At 37.6% G+C, this 18,132-nt stretch overlaps 1 protein-coding gene across 4 annotated transcripts in view; it reads right to left on the reverse strand.

The window, feature by feature from the left end:
* The window catches only part of TEC (tec protein tyrosine kinase), a 1,312,802-nt gene that overhangs the window by 310,296 nt on the left and 984,374 nt on the right, over positions 1-18,132 (reverse strand). For all 4 annotated transcript variants that reach the window (XM_044061419.1, XM_044061418.1, XM_044061417.1 and 1 more), the window contains exon 9: positions 10,909-10,963. In XM_044061419.1, the coding sequence (XP_043917354.1) occupies positions 10,909-10,963 (55 nt within the window). The remainder of the gene's footprint in view (positions 1-10,908; positions 10,964-18,132) is intronic.

Here is an 18,132-nt window from a genome sequence, read left to right on the forward strand (position 1 = left end):
ATGCCATAATATTCCTTATGTCCACAAAAGAAACAAACATAAATTTTAACATATGAGCTTAACAGCTGAAAATTCTAAAAAGAACTGTTGCTGAAGAATGCACTTTTTCCTAAGTCTAACAAAAACTTTCCCATCCTTGTCAGAAAAAGAGGAATTAGTATTAACCAGATGTTAGCAAAAGCTGAGATTGGTTTCCTATTAAAATCGAGAAGGTGTACTTACCCGAATACGGAAACATCGACACATATACATCGAAACGCGAAAACACTGATTGTCCTGAAGCGTGAAATCCGAAATGTCGAATTGTCGTGGTTGGCCCTTCTGCAGTATAGCACCGTAAGGTAAGTGTGCAATATTTACGGATCTTAGGGTTAGGGTGCCGGTTAAGGTAAATGTATAGATAGTAATAGTGTGCGATAGTTATGGACCTTAGGGTTAGGGTGCAGGTTAAGGTAAGTGCATAGATAGTAATGTATGTAAGGTTTAGTGTAGGATTAGAAGTAGGGTTTTTATTTATTTTGTTTGGGTATAGCTCCTTAAGGTAAGAGTGCAATAGTTATGGACCTTAGGGTTAGGGTGTGGGTTAAGGTAAGTGCATAAACAGTAATGTATGTAAGGTTTAGTGTAGGGTTAGAAGTAGGGTTTTGGTTAGTGTATGTATGTGGTTTATTTATTTTGTTTGGGTAGGTAGTATGTTGTGTGCGGTGGGGTTGGACAACTATGACGGTTCGAGATTTTGAATTTTGCGGTTTAGGGTGTTCGGTGTATTCATGGTTTGGGTAATATGTGTCGATGATTCCGTATTCGCTGTTTAGGACTTTTGCGGTTGTAATATAGACCTGCTGGGATCACCAGAGAAATAATTACTAGGTCTGATTTGGAATTAGTATAGAAAAACTTATTCGACTGAGAAACTTTATAATTATACAATCTTATCTGCCTTCTCAGGGACAGCAGACAGGTTGTCAGGGAAGTTACTGGCTGAAACATATACATCCTGAAATGATGAGGGAATAGGAGGAACTGGTGTAGGTTCAGGGAAATCCAGTTGCAATTTCTTCAGAGAGAGTGGAATGTCCTTATTTTCCCACTGAAACAACTGACTCATTGAGGAAATATTTTCAGAAAAAGAGAATTATTCAAAGGGACTTGCAAAAGCCATACTTTCCTTAGAATTTGAATCAGAAACCTGGGGTGAAAAGGCAGAAGTTGTTATTAACAATCAAGTTGTGGTTGTGGTTCAAAATCTTAAACCTCTTCAGAAAATGAAGAAACCCTTATTCTCTTGCCAGAAACATCTGAAATGGAAAAGTGAAGACCCTGAACAAAACCCTGATCTAAGCCCAGTAAATCACTCCTGTCCAAAGTATCCAAGACAGGAGAAGATATATGTATAAGTTTTTGCTTATTTTTAACAGGCATTTCTAAAGCAACTGCCCCACTTTTGCCAGGCAAAACCACCCTATGGTCAGTCATTCCAGTCTGACAAGGCAGAGAGTTATTACCTGCTCCTTCTCTAAGAACTGACAGTAGTGGTTCATTTTGCCCACCAATGGCACTCTAATAGCTGCAGAGGATGTATCTAACCCTTGGTCCATGGTGGCTGTAGGGACTACAGCAAAAGGAGCCAGGTAAAAAGATGAATAGTCTGAGGAACCAGAAATTACCACAGCAAAGTCACCCATCTGTGGCTGAGGCACTTTAGCAGTGCTGTGATGGAAAAGACTGTTTATCAATTTTGTTCTTTTTGTGGCTGGTAGAAGGAAGAATCAAGGAAACATTATGCTGTTCCATGGTAAAGTTGAAAAACATGCCTGATTCTTGGGAAACTTTGGGAGCAGTAGTCAGTAAGAAGGAAGATTTAGTATAATGGTTTAGATCTTCACCTCACTGATACAAGGTAAAGGATTTGATTCTGATCCTAGGTTGTTGGCTAGGCTTAATATTGCTCTATAAAGCAGTTAGCCTAGCATTCACCTATGAACTTATATATAAAACAGGTAAGTACTAAAAAAAAAAAGTCACTTTTCCACCAATAAAGAAACACAGTACACAGTACTTTAAAGATTCATCTCAGCCCCAAAACTGAAAAAATACAGCTTTTACCAAGGAAAAAAGTAGTTTTAAATTAGTTTTAACATTTTTTCTACAAAAGTAAATAGTAACACCCCTGTTTAAAAGTTACTAAAAGTCATATGCCAGTCTATAAAACACTTTCCCTAACATTAAATAAATAATTTCATAAAAAAAAGTTTAGTTTTAGTAATAAAAAAGTGTATTTTTCCCCTAAAGGGAACTTATCTGCCTAGCAGTGGAAAGCATCAGCCGACTGTTGATCTTTGAAAGTCTGCAAGAAGAACACTCTTCGGAGGTAGGAAAGTTCTGAATGACTTGGAACTCGAGCCATTCCATTTCTTTAGCTCTACTTGAGCTGTCTAACAGTTTGGGCCTGTGGATGGTGCCCTTGAAGCTTTGGAAGTTGGCTGGCTGTTATATCCTGTGTAGGATATAAATATAGGTAAGGCTACTGCAGCAGTGATCAATAAAAGCATTTTTAGTTTTGATAAACCAGGTAAGAAATTTTTAGACTTTTATGATATATAATGTAAGTAACACTGAATGTCTTTTTCGACGCTAATGCACCTGATATGATATGACAAATATTTCAGTTATGTGTAGAATGTTTACTTTGTCATGGTGATCAAACTTTAGATTGCTATCAACCTGTGTTCCCAAGTCTTGCACCACTGAGTTTGAGCTTGGAGGGGTGCTATCTGTATCACAATTAGCAGGTGGTATTTCTTTGCAAAAGTGGGTAATGAGGCATTCTTTTTGCATTAAGTTTTAGTCCGTGAGTTTTCCACCAATCATTTATCTGTGTCGGCCCCTTCTGTAATATACACCCAGTTTACAGTCATCTGCAGACTTTGTAAGCCACACGCCACCTACCTTTGCCTGGACTTCACAGAAATAGATTCCAAACAGTACAGGTCCAGCACAGATCCCTGTGGTACTCCACTGGTTAACTGGTCTACTGGTGGAAATGGACTCCACAACTTTGACAATGTGTGTTATGTTGGTGAGCCACTTGGATACCCATCTAGTAATGGATGATTTAATCCCCAGATGGGAGATTTTGTCTATGATACCTAAATGAAGTATTGTGTCAAAGGCCTTGCTAAATCAAAATAGGTGATATGTACTGTTTTGCCCTTATCCAGGGTTTTGGTGATATTCTCAAAGAAGTCCACTAGGTTTAGTAAGCAAGATCTACCCTTGATGAAACCAAACTGGGTCGGGTCAAGAGTTTGAAGGTTGCGTATGTCCTTGTGGATAAGGTCCTTGATGATGCTTCCCATAGCCTTGCCGAGAAGGCTGGTTAGTTTTATGGGTCAATAGTTCCTCAGTTGATGGACCCACTTTGTGCATTGAGATTAATGCTGCTGTTCTCCACTCTGCTGGGAAAAAGCCAGCTGTCAGGCTATGGTTAAAGAGAGTGCAGAGTGGTTCCACTAGGTCCTGTTTTAGATTTAGTAAGCAACTTCAGAAGTTATCTGGTCCCAAAGAGGCCATGTTTTTGGCCTTGCAGAGTGCTTGTATGACCTGTTCTTTGGAGTTACGCAGTGGGGGACTAGTGTTATGAATGCTTTGGTGCATGTCTGATGGGGACAGGGAGGTGAAGTCATTGTCAAATCTGTTGTCTAGCTGGTTGGCAATTTCCTCAGGATCAGTGTGAGCTGTACCATCCACTATAACAGCTGGGCATTCCGTTTTAGGTTTCGGATGTAGATGTAGCTAAAGAATGCCTTATGATTGCCTTTAGCTAGGGATGCTAATTTAGACTTGTAGATATCCTTACCGGACTTCACAAAATATCTGAGTTGCTTGTTCATGCTGCAGAGGGTATTCTTCTGCTGAGTAAGATCCTTCCTGTTCTTAGATATCAGTTTCTTTCTTTTGTTGTATAACTTATTTATACTTACAGTCCACCAGGGTGGCTTGTTTTTTCAGGAAGACCTGGTTTTGATCCTGTTAGGTACTGCCAAGTCAATGCATTTCTTTAAGTGGCTATATAGAGCTTTTGTGTATTCCTTTGCATAGGAGTTATTGTTTGCTATGCTGGCAGGAGCTTGAAACTTTTTATACCATCACTTATAGTAGGCAATAGTTTGTTTTGGAGAAATGTTTCACTTTCTTTACTCCTGCCGGGGTTTGAGGTTTGATCTTTACTTCGAAAAAAGACAGATTTATGAACTGACCTTTCCAGACAGGGCAACACACACGGGATAGTGCAGGGACTCATGTTTGTGAGTACTAGGTCCAGGACACTTGAGCCCCTTGTGGGGTGCAGACTAACTGTTCCAGGCTGTTTGAATTAACAAAGTCCAGGAATCTCAAAGTGATTATGTTTGTGCTCATGTAAGATACCCAACTGATGGAAGGACAGTTGAAATCTCCGATGACCAAGGTGTTTGGCTGTATACTGAGCGACTCTAGCAAGTCCAGGTAGGCGGTGTGCTTCTCCTAGGTCATGGATCGGGACCTGTAGCTAGCAATAATGTGGAAGGATATTTTGCCTGTAGATAAATGGATATTTGGATTTAATGAAAATGCATACACCTCCACCTTTGGTTCTTTCACACTCGTTTTTGGGTCTGAACATGTGAAAGCACTGAAGCCTTGTACAGCAGGGCTGCTCTCAGTGGCCTTGAACCAAGTCTCAGTGAATGCACAAATGTCAGCATCTTCCATGGTGATGAGTGCTTCCAGGGAGTGCAGTTTACTGTTTAAGCTCCTAGCATTAAGCAGCATGACCTTCAGTTTGTCTTTAATGGATTTATTTAAGTTGGAAGATTTGTTGTTGGGACACTAGTTAAAAAAGGCACTATGGGGGAGGCAGATGTCTTTGCCAGTGTCCAAAAGCCTTGAGGGGACAGGCAAAGATTATCTTTGGCAAAGCAGCATGGACTGTCCACCATGTCTTCCCAGGCAGACAGATACTGGATCCCCCTGGAGTGACACCAGAAGCTAAGCCAATTATTGACATCAATCATTTTTGACTGTACTGTGGCATCATCCTAGTCGAAGGTAGAATGCTGCTTAGGGCTAGGGACATACCTGCCTGGGACACATAATCTGAGAGTTTGGTCATGTCTCTCTTCATATAGTCCAATGAGGTACATCTCAAGTCGTTTACAACAACATGTACTATGACAAAGTCATAATGGTAATTGTTGCTGAGTGGCTTGAGTGCGGATGTGATACTTTTTCCTTGTTCAACCTGGTGAGGGGTACACCTGTGTGTATTACTGTTGAGTCGCCTATGACCAGAACATTTGGTTTTGAGATGTTTTGCCTTAGGGGTTTAATTGTTGAGACAGTGAAATGTGTGTTGTTATGTGTAGTGGCAGATTCTTTTTGTGTACCAATATGTGTATGTCGTTTACGCTTGGGAGGTCTCTGGTCTTTTGGTAGGCTCTTAGTGAGTACCTCCGTGCACGTGGGTTTATGTGTCTTGACCTTATCTTGTGTGAGAGGGGTGTTGTGTATGCTGACAACCTGTTTATGTCTTGTTTACTGTTATGTGAGGGGACTGATTCTAATTTCATCGTATTGTTACATCTCTCACATACTGTATTTGTTTGCTTTAGAAGCAAGTAGTTGTCAGTATACATGAGGCACTTGCTACACTGCCTCAGGATGACCATGTCAATCGGGTTGGCTGGAGAAATGGTGGCAAACTGTGCATCCATTATGGCAGGTATATATTGTAGTTACTAGTGAAAATGGGCCACATGGACCAGGATTTGTTCGTGAGACTAACAAAACGGCTATTCTGTAGAGGGCTAAGGGTGAAAGACTGCGTCAGCACCTCAGAATGCACAGCTGACTTGCTCACTGGGTAGCAGTGTGCAACTGCATTGTGCACAGAGAGGCAGAGGGGTTAAGATGGGTTCCCTAGCTGACACTAAGGGAAAAAATTGTGTTTCTAAGCATTTGAATTTATACATGGCAGCTCTAATCCCCACTGTGCAGTGCACAGCTACATGCAAATACAGTGCTTAAATACACACAAGTACTAGCAATTCAAAGTGCAGAAAAAAATGGTTACAGCTGTAGAAGCAGAGAAAAAAGTGAAACAGCAATTAGTCAAAATGCAGTTCAAAAATGCAATACAAGCTTAGAATAAACTTATTTTTTGTTGAACATAGTGGATGCCTAGGATTTAGTTCAAATTCATTCCAGATCTCTGGCTAAGGTCGCCAAACTTGGAGTAGATCCATCAAACTGAGTTAAAAAGCAAGCAAATGCAATGCTTAAATGCAAACAAAGTTAAACAGTTTTAACACAATCTAACCAATGGGAAAGCCCAAAACTGAGCCTTATTCCAACAATCCCCAACTCAGATGGGTCTTGGGCTACACACGTCTGCCACAAGGGCCTTCATAATGTTGGATGGCTGGTTTTAGTGCTCAATTAATACCAAACAGCCTTGATTCAGCAAGTCTGAATCGAGCCTATGCTATAGAATACAGAAGTACTAGCAATTCACAGTGCAGAAAAAAATGGCCACAGCAGTAGAAACAGCAAAAAATGAATCTGCAATTAGTCAAAATGCAGTTCAAAAAAGTGCAACAAAAGTTTAGAATATACTTATTTTTTGTTCAACACATTGGATGCATTGGATTTAGTTCAGATTCACTCCTGATCTCTGGCTAAGGTCGCCGAACTTGGAGAAGCTCTGCCAAACTGAAATTTGTAAACAGATTTCTCACAGAGCAGCCAAATTAACCACTTGTGCTTTACTGACAAGCCCATAAAATAGTAGTCATGTCTAGCAGGGTTTAGCTTTAAAGGTCTGAATGTATCCTTAAAGACGTTAAAAAAGTAAAAACTCAGTCGGCATTCAGAAGCCTTAGAGCTGGAACACTTGAATGCCTTCAAAGAGTCTCTTTCAAAAGATTTAAGGTATTACATAGATAAGACTCTGGTTTATTTGGGGTCTATTTTGTTTTTGTTGTTGGCTTTTTTGCTTTTCTGTGTGACATTTCTACTCTTGTCTTGATCAATAAATAAATCACCTACTTTATTATCAGCTCATTTCTTCCAATCTTCAATCTTAACCTCAATTCCACACACCTAGATAACCCACTATATTATTCTGCATCTACTTCCAGGTTTTCTCCAGATCTCATCCATACCAGAAAAACTCCTAACCCATAATTATTATTGGTAGTCTGTATGTCTTGGGATTCCTACTGGTCTCTGCTCTGCAAAAGACTTACTGATGTGAAATTCCAAACCTACCCCCCTCCCAAATTTCCAGAACTTTTCCAGTACAACCACCAATATTTTTTCATAGAAGAAACTGACAGGTCTTCCAAGCTCCTCTTTCTAACTAAATTGTTTAGACACTTTCACTGTCATTTTTCAAATCTACAGCCTCACACATGGTCTTCACCCCTTTAATTCATTCCCTCTTGTACAGCTCTTTTGAGTGTGCACCTTTAACTCTTAGTGGATGTGGCTTGAACCATTTAAAAAATGAAGTTATCACCTTACAATTATAAAAATACTCATTGACAGAGGACAAGTAGCAATACAGTTGTGTTTACCATCTTGTATGCTTCAAGAGAAAATATTCTGATACCTTGTATATAGCATGTTTTTTGAATTATTAATGCAAATATAAACAAATTATATTTGATGCCTAGAGGCACAGTAGGAGGTAACTGCAGAAACACCTGGAGGCACACTCGGCTGTAATGAGTTAATAAACCTGCACTCTGAGCCCAGCAAACCCCAGGACCTTGAACATAATCTCCACTCCACTATGTCAAAAGCCCTGTTGATGCCAAACACAGTCCCACCCTGCATCTTTTTTTTTTGTTATACTACTCCATTTGATAACATTTCAGAACAAACATCAATTATTTGTGGAAGATCTGCCTTGAACAAAGGCAGCCTGTGCCTCAAAAACAATCTCATTATAATGTTCTCTATTATGGTTTCTAGAATCCTTGCTAACATCTTTAAATCTATGTTGACTACTGTGGTGGACAATAAGCTAGGTGGATATTCTAGATTACTTTCTCACTTAGGCAGGATTACCACTGCCTTTTCAGATGCACTATAAGAAAATCCTCCAATACCCTATATAATGTTCATCACTTGTGAAAGGTGTCTCACTATCACCTATGCAAAATTTTATAAAAATTGAGTTTATACTATCTGGACCACTTGCCACCCCAACTTCTGATACTGGATTATGTTTATAAATCCTGTCTTGCTGTTTTCCTTGTTTAGCACTTCTAATGTGCTTTAACCCATTCCCAGGGTTGTCCATTCAACCTAAACTTCATCCTCCCTAACTTCCACTTTCCCATATTCTGATAAAACTTAGTAAACCTTTCCAATTTTTCACTTATCCTGCATATCATACACCTTTCTTTCCTTTTATAATGTTTCAGCAAAGCTTCTCCAAATAGTCCTTTAGTTTCTAGGCTACTATCCTCCTCCACAATGCCACATTTCATCGAATTCATATGACCACATTGACTTAGTGACTACATACTTAGGGAATTTTGTACCTCACATATTCTAAGAGTGCTTAAATATGTCAACCCTATGATGCAACTGATGGAACCAACTTTTTGATCTCACAAATGCAAAGTTGTGTTTTTTAAGATATTACACGGATATTGAGAACTGAGGTACCACGCAACCGTTTACCTAATTTCATTTAAAAGGCTTCACACAAACTAAAAAAAACATATTTGGATCTGTTTAGAAACACTATAGCAATACATACATATGACCTATTATCCACTAATTTAAACAAATATCCCACCCACCCCCAGGGGTCCTACATTTATATTTCTACAAGCCACACCTCCTACTACTGCTAATCCCCATATCACATTCAGTCTCACAGATTGTAACTTCCTTTTTCCTTAGTCACACTACACACCACCAAACCACCAACCCACCACTATCTCTAAAGTCCTCCTATACCACATAGCCCCTCCTAACTACAAACATTACTATCCTTGGCCCACCTAAATATAATGCAGTATCTGTAATAAAGTTAGTCAAATACACTACTAGAAGACTACACACTTTGACATTCTTCTATTATCAGAAACCTGGCCTGGCTAAAACCATAAAAGATAAGATATTACCACCTGGATATAACATTGTTAGACTTGATCGACTTGATCCTCCAAAGGAGGAGGAGAAGCTATCCTATATAAATCTAACCTGAAGCTTACTACTCTTCTTGACCTTCTTTTTACAAAAAAATTAATGCTACTAAATCAATAAACATCATTTGTGCTTATCTGCCTCCAGGAATAAATATCCCACATTAGAACAACTTCTTGAACAACTCAACTCTCAACTCCTCTCAAGAAACACTACTCCTTGGACTTTTTAATTTTGAATGGAAATCTTGTAAAATGCTAACTTATACCCATTTATTTCCTTTTTGGTTTCAAACAACAAACAAGCAAAAAGAAAACCACCTTAGACTGGTTCTTACAAAACTCCCCCTCACAAAGCTACAAACTGGTATCCTTCCTGATGACCTTACATGGTCAACCATAAACTTCTCCCTACACATACTAACTCACTTGCCTTGGATTTTTTCCTCCTTACCTGGTTTCTCCTACCTGGTTCTCAAAAAGATGTCTCCTTTCAACAAAGATAGGTTCACTGTACAGAATAAAAACCCTTCCTTACTCTCCACCCTACTGTATGCTTCCTCTATTTACACCAATCTCTCTAAGGTAACCTGAAAAAACTACTACATCTATCATAATATAACAATTACAATGGTTAGAACTACCTAACAAGCTTATCTATCAACAACTCTTAATTACACATAACATTTTTTATCAAAACAAAAAAAACACTCTCAGTAACCTCCTTACTCCCTACAAAAAACTTGAAACAGTTGACAAGTCACCACAACTAGAATTACAATTCAGCAGGTAACTGTCTATTTTTCAAAAACATAGGGAAAATATATTTCAAATGACTAAAATTACTGTACTGTTCTAAAAAAAAATATATATACTAAAATGTATGCATTGTTGCTTAAATGTTTAACAAATGTAAAATAAAATAAAATAAAAAATAAAATAAAATAAATAAAAACTTAGGAGAGCAATGAAGGAAACTGGTAAATCTGGTGAAATTCCATAGCATTTCCAAATGCATCTGGATTAACCTCAAAGCCTGAAAATAAAACTCAGTTTCATTTGATAATGAAGTATGTATAAGATCATGACTTCTGCCATTTCATGAAAAGTAAAACTAGATAACAAAACATGAGTCTGTATATTAACAATGCAAACAAAACACTATAAACACAGGTATGTGAGCCTGTTAGTGTACTCGTGGCAGTATAAACAGATTTTGCTCCTCTCTTAGCTATACTTTTGCAAGCACAAATACATTTTTATCAGTTGAGTAAGTTCACATCTTTTATGGGGAAGGTGCCATTAGCAAGCACTGTTTTGGTGAACAGTGCTGTTGTCAAAGCATACTGTTGAAATGGCATTCAGCAACAGTGCAGTTTTCATTTTTTTCCACTGTTGTGTGACCTCAGTATATTTACATTCATGTGGGTGGGGGCAGCTCGCCTCCAATAAAAAAGCCTTACTGAAGATGGGATATAGAAAGTTGTTTGAGTAGGTGGTTTTCAAAATGCTGGCACTCGTTTAAAGAACAACAGCTCTAGCAACATGAACCATTTGTATGCTGCAAGCTGCTGATCATGCTAGAGTCATACAAAGCTACTGTTACTCCAAACAAGAATTACAGACTTCAACATGCCAGTATACACAGTAATGCAATCCAAGGCGTAAGTTTGTTAGCTAATAATGCACTTATTGTTAAGTTTACCTCTTTTTTAAGCATATGTTCTGCTTTACTTCTGTTCACACCGCCACAGTACCATCTAAAAGAAAAGTGAAATAGCAAGACTTCTTAATAACAATATTAATAATATTACTTACATTTTCAGAATGAAGAAAGAAGGATAAGCATAGCAGTTTTACTTGTTTTTATTTGCACAGTGTCAATGCAAAACAAAAATATATAAAACAGGTCTAAACAACTAATCCGTGCATCCAATGCTATCCTTGTGCAGACGCTCTGACTTATTCGTTGTGATACCACTTGTACAAAATGTGCCAGTTCTTTTTTTAATCTACAAATATTTTCAGAATAGCCTTATTAGGAACTTTAATGCAATCAAGAAACCTCTATCTCTGTGAAACAATACTCTTTTGATCCAGTGCTTAAACTTGGACACATGAAACCCAGGAGGAACAATGTCTTATTGTTATATATTTGCTCTACTTATTTTTTTCAGTACTTCTGTGCTTATATCATTCTTACATTTATGCCCATCAAGGCTAGCATACATACAAAGATTTTCTACCTATTCTATTAGGTCAAGCCCAACTGGGAACAGTCATTCCCTTCTACCTTCACAGTACTACAAAACGTTCATCCACGATCCTGCATAAGGATATATTTTAGATGTATATTAACTGATGGTCAGTATAGAAGCTGTATTACTTCATTGAATATTGTATTCCATTAATAACCTGTCCCACTGCACCCTAATATTTTGCTAGACACCCTTTACACGTTCATCTGCAATCATAAATACCATTTTGAACAAATTCTTACTTAATGATTTTATCTATAGCTGAAAAACGGTCATTCCTTATGTTAGGCTGCTGGTTTTACTATGAGAGCAGTGTGCACTGGGAAAAAAAAACAATAGTGTAAGTGCTGTTATTAAATACCAAAGAAATGGCAATGGGACTTACTATCTACCATATGGTGAGAATAATTTCCTGGGAACAAGTTTTGCAGTATGATGAAAAGACCCATTGGACATACATATTTTAAATATTTTTAATTAAATATCTCAAATAAATACAAAATAATACATAAAAAAGGAAAAACACACCCATATAATAAACTAAGAATGGTGACACAGATGAAGAAAATTATAACGTGAGAAACCAAGCCATTTCCTTTTTTTCATTAGATGCCAATTTCAGAAAACTTACAAAGGGGACTAAACAAGAATAAATACACTCTGTAATTCTAAAGTCAACATTCACTGGCTGGAATTATAATCATAGCTGTCAGTGTCAATACTGTAAAAGGGTAGAGAACTTATCAATACAGAAACAGAGATAGCATTAAAAAAACAGAGATACAGTAAACACTCAGCTAACCGGAACTGAAGCAACCAGCACTCTCATGCAACCAGAAAAAAAATCAAAGAAATACAGTATAATTTTCATGTGTTGCACTTTCTGCACCCCCCCCCCCACACACACACACACACAGAAACATACCTTATGTTTTTAGGGTTTTAGAATTTTAAAAAGGAAGACAGGAATAAATTCCCTCTCTCCCCAACCTGAGAACAAGTCAAACCAAACAAATTGTATAGGGTACAATATTAGTCAGGCCTATTTTAACAGTAACTCTCAAGCAACCAGAGACTACAGTTATCTGGCATCTACCAATCCCCATGGGTGCTGGTTAACTGAGAATTTATTGTACAAAGTAAAAATAAGTCATGTTGTAGTAACAATAAGTCAGGGGGTTCTGGTGGAATTTGAGCACAGCTTATGTGCATTTGATCCATTGCTGTCTCTCTGAGAGCAATGACATCACAAGCAGTAGCAATGTAATAATTCACAGCTGGTGGAGTACAACTGCTGTGAAGACATCATTTTATGATGGTCAAACGCTTTGGTTTCAGTTCATGTTTACAGTCCCCTACCACAACATCGTGTTTTTCTACAATAACATACTGCCCTGAATTTTGGCATTCCTTATTGCTGTTAAGCAATGGCTTACTTCTTATTCAGTTTTTTTACCCTACTCTCCCTCACTTTTTCTTGGAAGCAAGCATTTGGCATGAAATGAAGGCACACAAGATGTAGGTGTCCAAGCTCTTTCCCATGCCTCTGTGAAAATATTCCTTCCTGACATGCACTGTTCCAAGAGTACACACTTTAGGAACTGACTCCCAGTCACCTCTAGCAGACAGACTTTAAGTGGGCATCTTCCCAGACCTTCCCATGAAAGAGACTAGTAAGTATTCGCCGTTCATTTCTCCATCACCTCACTATCCTTACTGTCCCCAAGCTTCTAATCAATGTCAGACCATCAGCATTATTTTCGTGAGGCTACACAGAATGCCTTACTGTCATTATACAATACCGTTCCTGTTGTTAAGTGGCCAAGCCAATTATTAGCTGAAATTCATAAACCATTGTATAATTATGAAATGACATACAAATGATTGTGCTTTATCACAGCATATCAGTGCTTCATGGAGCAGTAGGAATGGGAGTTAAGGGTATACAATTTTTACATTCTGCGACAAAATGTAGTCCAAATGATATAATTTTGATTGTACAATGGAATAAAATCATAAAAACTGAAACTTATAACTTTTTTATCTCCAGCTATTGAATATCAGAGAATAGTTTAACAGTTTTAGGAATGCAGCTAACCAACTATTTGTTTGAGTTTTGTTATCTAGTATATACTTTAGAACAATACATTTTAATGTGTCATAATTCATATTACACAATGAATGCTCTTTAATATTGAAATGACAGCTAGTCATTGAACTCTAAACGCCTACTATAAATCAAACACCATCAATGATAAAATGTCCATCCATAAAATGCAGCCACGTATTACAGCTACAGGTGGGAAAGATTTAAACAATATTGATTTTAAAAAGATAATTCCCCTTCAGACAGTAAAAAATAAGTCTCCATAAGCAGCCTAAAATATCCCAGCATTCTTCTTACATGCTTTCAACAATACTTCCTCTAAATTAACAAATGATGAGCGCTGTCATGAGATCATCACCACAGCTACAGAAAGGATTCAAATAATGCCTGTTACTTCCTACTTGATACTAATCCTTTAAACAGAAAACAAATCATTGTGGGCACACCAAGAGCACAGCAGAAGGCCTTTCTGCCTCATGTAAAGCAGTTCATTCGGCTGTATTGCCCTGAGTACACCAGTAAAGACTTAAAAAAGTAAAAAGTCATGGGCCATTCAGAAGCCATGGAGCTGAAGCATTATTATGTCCTTAAGGAGTCATGTGCATATATCCCATGGATCTCCACTTCTACAGATTTAAGATATTACACAGCAAAAGTAAAGACTCTAGCTTAGCTGGGTCTTTCTTGCTGCTTTTATTAAATGGTCTATCTCTGTGACCTTATTACCATTGGTTTGGATACTAAAGAAATACTGTTTCATTTTTTATGACATTTGATATTCAGTCTCTTTGATGTTCACTTCATGTTACAATGGTGCACATATATTTAATTACTGGTTCTATATTTTCTCTGATTATGAACAGTGATAGGCATCCTTTTTACAGCAGTTGTTACACTATGTTTTAATCACAAATATGGTTTCCTTCAGAAGCCACCCTTATATACAGATGCAGTATAGTGCCATATGCATTGGCCCCTCACTTACAAGGATGTTTACTTCCATTGTCAGGATTTGAAAATGGATCAATCAGAGAAGTGAAACACTCACAAATAACTGCTTAACAGAACATTTATCAGGCAAAGAAAAATTGATCAAAGTTTTGAATTTTTAAAAACATTCATTAAATTTCTTTCTGACCTCTGTTGGGAGTTATGCAAATGCACCATAAAAATGTTAGTTGAGGCTAAAAAATTAGTGTTGCTTAAATGAGTTTGATTTATTAATATTAATTCAGATAACAGCACCAATCTGTTAATGTGTTAACATCAATGTGAAATAAGTTCTGCTTAAAAAAGGTATCTCTGAGCTTCAGATATATAGTTCTCATGAGAAACGTACAGCATTCCTAACATGGCTTTCATGAGAAATACACACACATCTATTTCATTTCTAAAATAAAAAAAAACATTAGCCATTGACTTAAAATTGACTGTTAGTAAAGCAAATCATTTAGAATTTTGCTTTCTTCTGTTTAAAAATTGCATTAACTCTGTCTCTGCAATATGAAAAATTCTAATTTTGTTTTGAACTCAGAATATGAATTACAAATTATTGATGTTGTAGAGACTGATTATTAGTAAGTTGATAAAATGGAAACCTTAGGAAATATACATTTTTCAAGAACAACTTTCACGCCAAATGGCCAAATATTATAAAATAGCCACCTTAATTTTTCTTAGTGGGGATGCTGGAAATTATGCAAATTCATAATTTGCATTTGTTAAGACTAAGGTATTCATGCGCATCCTAGCACATGTTTCTATTCCTGCATCATTTACAGTTTGATGTATATAACATATAACTTGTATTAGCTACTGGGAAGAATTAAATCAGGAAATGCACATTGTTTAGAGACAACTTTCAGACCAAATGGCCAAGGATGATCAAGCAGTCACCTTTGTTTATCTTAGAGGGGATGTTGGAATTATGCAGATTCCTAACTTGCATTATGTGCATCCTAGCACTGGTTCTGCTCCAATATTATTTATAACTTGATGTATTCTGTATGATTTGAAATAGCTAATGGGAAAATTTAATTTATGTTCAGAAATTAAATAAGCATTATACATAAAACTAATGTGCTATCTTATAGAATAGAGAGTTTGAGAATTATGAACTAAAAAAAAATAAATACTTTCCAGGGTTAAGCGAGACCCCCTGTCTTACAGAGGTATTCATGTAATGAGTAATGTAATGAATCATAGCAAGATTATATGTCAGCTCATTGATTAAGTTTGTACAAGTGACTTGAAACTACGAAATCAAAAAAAAAACTTCTAATCTGCTGCACTGATAATGACTGTGCACATATTCGGACAATAATACAAATTCATTTCTCTGCAGTCATATAACATAAGTAAAATAAGCATTAATTTTATTTGTATTGACATCATGATAAAGTGTGAGCTTTCTGTAACTGACATTCAGTACTGTGATCACAAAAGGTCTCAACACTTAAAAGAGAGCAAGCTTTACACCCCAGAACAAATTGTGCATCTCAGAGAAAAGAGAAATCCCAAAGATACTGTAATCTCAATTGTTAAAGGCAAAACACCAGAACTGCTCATTAGAGGTTACATATCAGAATGCTGATCACTACCATCTCAGTTTCAAATATGGTATCTATCTTTATTTATTAACTTGAAAGATGAGTTGGTCCAAGTACCCTTTTTAGCCACAGCCTGAGCACAGAGTCAGGTACATACCCTGTTAACACATGCTTGTCCAGCCAGGCACAATACAACCACATCATCAAGTTTGCTGATGACACAACGGTGGTGGGCATCATCAGTAAAGATGATGAAACAGCATACAGAGTTGAGGTGGAACAACTGATTACCTGGTATGAAAATAACAACTGAGCACTAAACATGAACAAGACAAAAGACTACAAGAAAAACTGCAAGGAACATTCTGCCCTCACCGTCAAAGAGGAAACAGTGGAAAGAGTGAGAAGCACAGTTTCTGGGAGTGCACATTGATGAGGACGTGTCTTGGAACACCAATACAAATGCTGTAGTCAAGAAAGCGCAGCAGAGATTGCACTTTTTAAGAAGGCTGAGGAGAGTGAATCTCCCATTGACAGTTCTCACTACCATCTACAGAGGTATAGAAAGCATCCTGACAAACAACCTCGTAGTATGGTATGGAAGCTGCTCTACCTCTGAGCACATATCCCTCCAGAGAGTGGTGAAGACAGCCGAGAGGATCATCAACACCACCTTACCATCTACCACAACTTGTATTTATCCAAATGTCTCGGCAGGGCCAGAGGAATAATGAAAGATTGCACTCACCCTGCTTACAAACTGTTCCTGCATCTATCATCAGAAAGCACTTCCGAAGCATAGGTTGCAGAACTTCGAGATTCAGGAGCAGCTTCTTCCCTAATGTTATCAGGCTGCTAAACTCTAGTAACAACTACGTTCCATGATGGCCATGTGGGTCAGGAGAAACTGTAGAAGCTTGTCTCAAATTGCACATTAACCTGGTTACCGGTCTCATCTAATACTTAGTGCAATATTCACCAAGACTGTAACTTACAGGCCATCTAAGGCAGCAGCAAAGCAGTAAACTATCTCTTCTTTCAGTGCAATACATGTTGCAAATTTGTAAATTAACCATAGTGCAATACTCTAAGGCCCACAGTGCAATACTCTAATGTTCACACTGCAATACTCAAATATCTCTTTATGTGCAAGGATCAGTGCAATATCTTAACCAAGTATCTGTGCAATACTAAAGTCTCATGCAAGTAAGTGTTCACTGTGAAAAGTGTTAGTCTGTCCAACTGCATGTCCGTGATATATAGCTAGGTGTTACACATGTGTAAATGTCTATAATTTGTCTGCACATTGAGTCTGGATTTCGTTCAGTTTTTGCACTTGTGTGATTTCTGAATGACACTAAGGTTAACTTTGACTTTTGACTTTTTTGACTTTGAGAAGAGGTACAGCAGAAGACAGAGTAACACTAATTTCTGTGGCTTAACATTTTGTAGAGTATGTCAGTTTCACCTGTAATGCATCAAGGGGCTCCAATATCCTAGACCTGGTCATTACCAACATGGGAAATCAATGCTCCATACCTATGGTCACCCCCTCGTTAGTCAGGTCTGACCATAAGCTAATCACCCTTAACATCCACATCCCACCCCCACCCCCCAGTAAGGAAACCACCGTAAAAAACTTCTCCAAAGCCAACTTCATGCTACTCAAGTCAGAAGTGACAAACTTCATAACACCCATGCAGACGGGAACTGAAAGTTCAACTGCTGAATCCTACACTAAGGCACTGTACGAGCACATCCACTCATGCATGAATCGTGCCATCCCAAATAGAACCAAAATGCTCTCATCCAAAAAAAGGAAGCCAATCTGGTGGTCCCCTGTCATAAACAAACTTTACAACAAAAGGAAGAAACTTTTGCAGAAAGAGGAAAATCCCAGCATGCAAAAACTCCCTTACTAGCCTCAGTAAGAAACTGAGATGCCTCATAAAATCCTCCAAAGCTAGTTACGAAAATAAAATTGCCAAAGATTCCAAAGACAACCACAAAGCATT

The sequence above is a fragment of the Protopterus annectens genome, chromosome 2.part0 (genome assembly GCF_019279795.1).
Source record: "Protopterus annectens isolate FY-2018-M chromosome 2.part0, PAN1.0, whole genome shotgun sequence".
Classification (NCBI taxonomy): Eukaryota; Metazoa; Chordata; order Ceratodontiformes; family Protopteridae; genus Protopterus; species Protopterus annectens.